Source organism: Primulina tabacum, chromosome 14, assembly GCF_025594145.1.
Source record: "Primulina tabacum isolate GXHZ01 chromosome 14, ASM2559414v2, whole genome shotgun sequence".
Taxonomy (NCBI): domain Eukaryota; kingdom Viridiplantae; phylum Streptophyta; class Magnoliopsida; order Lamiales; family Gesneriaceae; genus Primulina; species Primulina tabacum.
Genome location: NC_134563.1, coordinates 29,282,779 through 29,288,121, shown reverse-complemented (window position 1 = coordinate 29,288,121; position 5,343 = coordinate 29,282,779). Strand labels below are relative to the sequence as shown.

The 5,343-nt window shown below is 34.7% G+C and overlaps 1 protein-coding gene across 2 annotated transcripts; it reads right to left on the bottom strand.

The window, feature by feature from the left end:
• Positions 1-237: 237 nt before the first annotated feature.
• LOC142524296 (uncharacterized) lies at positions 238-5,115 on the bottom strand. 2 transcript variants are annotated; one of them, XM_075628218.1, is made up of 13 exons: positions 4,908-5,115; positions 4,214-4,335; positions 4,061-4,122; positions 3,616-3,666; positions 3,518-3,544; positions 3,155-3,259; positions 2,856-2,963; positions 2,627-2,698; positions 2,489-2,539; positions 2,190-2,252; positions 1,984-2,108; positions 1,240-1,408; positions 238-1,094 (listed from the first exon to the last, which is right to left on the bottom strand). In XM_075628218.1, the coding sequence occupies exons 2-13, from the start codon at positions 4,323-4,325 to the stop codon at positions 372-374; spliced, it is 1,668 nt and encodes a 555-aa protein (XP_075484333.1). In that variant the 5' UTR covers positions 4,326-4,335; positions 4,908-5,115; the 3' UTR covers positions 238-371. The 2 variants fall into 2 exon arrangements, with proteins under 2 accessions (XP_075484333.1, XP_075484332.1); XM_075628217.1 differs by having other exon boundaries at positions 4,214-4,340; positions 4,908-5,114.
• Positions 5,116-5,343: the final 228 nt, after the last annotated feature.

Below are 5,343 nucleotides of genomic sequence, written 5' to 3'. Positions count from 1 at the left end.
ATGTTTTTTCCATATATTATACACAAAAAAAATACAAATCCGATTTTCATGTCCCCATGTAAAACTTTTAATTTGGCCACTATGATATGTATAATTGCATGATGATTTAAATTGACCAATTAATTCTAATTGAGTAAATGAAACTTTTAATTTCTAATAGAAAATTGTCATAAAATAGCTCTAATATTTAACTAACTTGACGATTGAGTTCTTGTTAAGAGGAAAGGCAAAACTATAAAAAGGAAATGATTCTATGGGCAAACGAACAAAACCAAGGAACCTGAATTCACTCACACATTGGCTTCAGCATGCATCTTACAAACACTCGAAGCATCAAATAATAATAGTTAAAACGAATTGCATATTGGCTATCAATCATCTGTGGTGTCTGCAACACTAAAATACATGATACTGAGTGCTGTAGACGGAACTGCATATTGGCTATCAGAAAACCAATTCTTGACAATACCTTGAAATGGATCATGCGGTTTTGATTCAGGCCATCTATCCACCAATCTGAAACCATATTCCGATGCAGCAGAAGTCAAAGATAGCTCGTCTATTCTGCGCAAAACATGGCATAAAATCAAAACTGGTTTTTGATCCTGTTCCATAATTCTGCTGGATGACATCAATTCTCGTGCGGTAGCAAACAGGGGATTAATAGCCTGAGGAATATATGTTACATCCGTGCCAATAATAACATCAAATTTTTTCCTGTTTAGTTTCCGTATAGCTTCTATGTCGGTTTCATTACCCCATTCTAGTTTTCTTGTGTGTAGTGTATCGAGAAATGGTGATTCCAGGTTTGAGGATACATTTTCAGTCAAGAATTCGAGTGCTTTTGTGTCACCATCAGTGGCAACAACGAGGTTGGCAGATCTAGCAGCAATCATTGAACAGATTCCACTGCAGCCACATCCAAGTTCTAAAACCCTTTTACCGGAGACTATTTCTTGATTTGTGGCAAGTACATAAGCCATTAACCTAGCTGATTCCCATAGCATTAAGCCTGTTGACGTGCAGGTATGTTGGTACTCTTTTGAAAATAGTTTTATCTTGAAATTGTAATCCTTTATTGCAACATCAACAACCTGAAAAAGATTAGCAATTCAGGCAAAGGCTCGTAAGATGAAAGAACAAATCCGATATAAATAACCACGGTTTCGGGGTACATCAGGTGTTATTAAGCGTTTGCGAAAGTGAGTTTAGAGAAGCAAAGGGTGAGGTGATCATCACCTCTTCACTGGAAGGGGGTACACCAAACATTTCAATGGCCATGCCCTCGGAGATTTCAATTTCAAACCCATTTTCAACATCTTTCGGTTTATCATTATCCCCTTGTAGATGACTCACTGCACTGCCAGTTGTACAGTAAGCTGCCTGAAATACAGCTTGAACCCATCGCCTGCAAGGAAAAATACAATCTTCTTATAAAAACGAATACATACACAGTCAAGATGAAATAAGTACAGAATTCAAAGAATCCTTATGTGGCATCTTATGAGCGGGTGAATGTAATTGTGCTATTAGTGACATTTGGAAGAAGCGAAAGGATATAAAGAGAGCAAATAATCTGTTAGCTGTACTTTTTGCCCTTCTTTTCTCATGTTTGCCAGGAAAATTTTCTGTACACTAACTTTTACAATAGCTGAATTAAGAACAGTACATTTCTGAATTACAATGTAAAGCTGCACAATTTCAAATATCATCAAGCTAAGCACCACCATCTCCTATTCTAGGCAGGGCGGGCATTTCCTGGACGATGATAAAATCAGATATGCAGAGGAAAGAAATACAAGGGGTTTGTGATATTTAATAGATGACAACACATCCCAGAACCATCAACAGACATGTTTGCTCCATGTAAATGTAAGAGCATTACTCATTTTAAGTTTAAACTGAACTCAGCAAAAGCCATCATTATAATATGATATTGCCTTGCAGGAGGAGTCTTCATCAAAATAATATCAAATAATTTACCTATTCATCACAATCTCTCTCGACCTATTTTCAACTTGCTTGCAGCACAAAACATGTTCTTTCATGTTGAATCCACTTTCTTTGAAAAGATTTTCCAAGAACTCAACTGAGAAGTAGAAAGCTCGCTGGCAAAAGGAACTATTCATACAAAACTGGATATATTCATAACAATTCAATAAGCTTCAATCTGAATGAAGGTAGCTTACAGTTCCATCACCCCTCACATAGAAGTTTTCGCTGATCTTTTGTTCCTTGCCAATGAACCTTTCCTGTTGGCACGATAAATTAAATAAAAAGATGGGACTTGCAACATACGAGACCAGTACAAGTTGAATTGATGCATTAAAGGAAGAAACTCTAACAAAACTAAATTCATTTGCATTATGCTACGAGTATTTAAAAGCTATAAGCACAAATCAAATTGAAATAGGTACCAGAATGCAGAAACAGGCATTTCATAACACAACAATCACAAAGATTAATGTTAATCTGGTCAGATTCTCACCTGAGCAAGATCACCAGTAGCATAATCACGAAACAATATATGACCATTTGGCTGTGTATGTGGAATAATAATCATATCAGAAAAAATTAAGAGCATATTAAATCAGCAATATGTTGTTAGTGTGGCTCAGACAATGACCTTGAGAACTTTTTTGATATTCTGTACCACTAGAGCCATTTTCTCTGGGGACACTGCAGATAAAACAAATATCTATTTAAAACGTTAGACAGTGGGTTAAAGGAAACGTTCTTTGTAATCAAACGAGGTACAAGAAAATAGACGTGATTTAAAAAACCCATTTGACAACTACATAAAGTTAACCATAATAGAAAAAAAAAGTTTGAAGTAATAGCAACTTCATACATACCATTGTCACAATGTCAACGGATGAAGGAGATATATGCAGGTATAAATCATCAATGGTTAGATCACAAACAAATGCATTGATCCTTGCCTCTGTGAAGTCTCTGTGCCTCTGGAATAGCATACGTGACAAAACAACATGTTACCAACAAACACCTTCGTATGCTACATTTATAACAGTAAAAGCTCAAGACATCACAATGTTCACAACTGAAGAGATAAAAAAAATTATTGATATTAGCCAATTACATAAACATATAAATACATTATCATTGTCCCAAAATATTAAATAAGAAATCTAACCTTAACCAGATCTACAGCACGAGGTGAGAAATCACATGCATGCACAAATATATCTGGGTATGTTGCAAGCAAAGGAAATACAGTATTTCCAGCTCCACAACCAACCTAGTAGAAAGCAATTGTGGTAAGGACCATATTTACACGAAATTCACGTGAAAGGCAGTTAAATATCACAATTCTTTAACGCAGGTTAACTACAAATTGTAACCAGGGGAGACAGAAAAAATGGGAATGAAAAAACACGATCTTGCTCATCTTTGTAGGTGATACAAACAATCCATGGGGCATGGCTGAGATGAGTTGGATTCTGAAATTGAAATTAAGTTAATGGTTAACCAACCGATGCTCGGCATAGTGGAATACCTCCAAAATAACATGTCTTCCTTCTTCCTACAAAGATAGCAATTTGATTAAAATCTGGTTTAAGTCAAAATTACAAATTTCGTGATTGAATTACTTACAGAGAAGTGGTGTCCCCACTCTTTGTCCAGGTAATGCCGATCCTTAAAGAACTGAGGAATATGAAAACACAAAAAGTAACATCATTTACCCAAATGCCTAAAAGTGGTAAACAATTGATATAGGGAGAGACAAGAAAATCAGGAATCAAGCAACTGCTAGAAACTCTAATAAGTGGATTAGTCAATCTTAAGTAAAACCTGGCAACATGCCACAACTGATATCGACTTCCTGAGTCAATATCCACTTTTTTACATCCAAAACATGATACACATTAGCAGAACCCCAAACAGAAAATGTTTGTCCAAACCTAGCATCTTGACTTCTTGAATCCACAAGATCCTCTTGTCAATCTAATAGATAGTAAAAACTCATATATCCCCTGAAGAGAACTTTGACAATCATAATTTTTCAGCTAGTTGGATAAGATGGGACAAATGAACAAACCCGGTCTTGATGACGTTTATAAAATATATCCCAGTTCTTCTTTGCATCTCTTTCATACTTCTCTGATAAAATAAATACCAATTTAGCGAATAAAGTTCACTTATAACAAGCAAGAAATTTCTTTGAAACTAAAAAGAAAAGTGATGGCAGAACCTCTCCAGAAGCCAGATATTTCATCATTTGGAGTAGAATATATTTGTATCTTTGGCTGTTGTGGTTGTTGATTTCTGTCCACTCTAGCTTCCATTTTAGAAGTGGTTGACATTGCCCTCTATCTTTTCTAATACAAATAAATTGGTAAAACAATAAAAATCAATAACAAACATCAAAGCATTGATCTTCGCTTAACAAATAAAGCAACAAAGATATTTTTGGGAGTTAAAAAAAACCTTGAGAATTCAGATGCGACACAGCCGAAGATATCGCTCCTCAGAATAAAAAATATTCATCGTAAGAAAAATTTGAAATTTGAGCTAAATTAAAGTCGCCTCGTGAATGAATTTCGATTCCACCCTTTGTGCCAAAAAAGTTACGAACTTTCTCAGATTTTCCACTTCTCCAGTAAAATTTTCAAAATTAAGCAACACCAACAAAGGTTAGAGATGCTTGGGCGATCATCTACATACCAATCAGTCATTCCAACAACACAGAAACTAAACCAGTGCTCAAAAGAATGAATATAAAAACTGAAACTTTAAAGTGATTATAAAATATGAAAGCAAATCAAATCTTCGGAGAAGAACAGAAGCCCCATTTACAGTTATATTAAGAGTCATTTCATTTGCAGTTTCAGCAAATAGCGAAGGAAAAATTCAAGCAGAAACGACAAAGTAAATCGAAATCCAACCTTTTCTCAATTTCTTCACTAAAATGGAATGAATCGAGCAGCGTTTGATCCACTTAAATCGGCAATATTTCCCCCTGTTTGATCAAGATTTTATGCTAATCAAAGTTCGTATGAAAATGATTGAAACATATTGGAAAGTATAAGAGCTGTTGAGTGAGGAAGAAGCCGTGAGGGTTTATCGTTTGTCCAGGCAATATAATTTTTGAGGGTATGATTGGTATTTTAAAAAATTTACATACCGCAAAATTCACATGCAAGTTTTAAGATATTGCTTCGATAGATCATACATACAAAGTTCCGACTTCCGGCCACGTGAATAAAATAATTAAAAATAGAATCTCGTAAATCAATTTTATGAGATAAATATTTTATTTATTTCAATTTATAAATATATAAATTTTATGTTAAGTATTATTTTTCGTTCGAGATATGAATT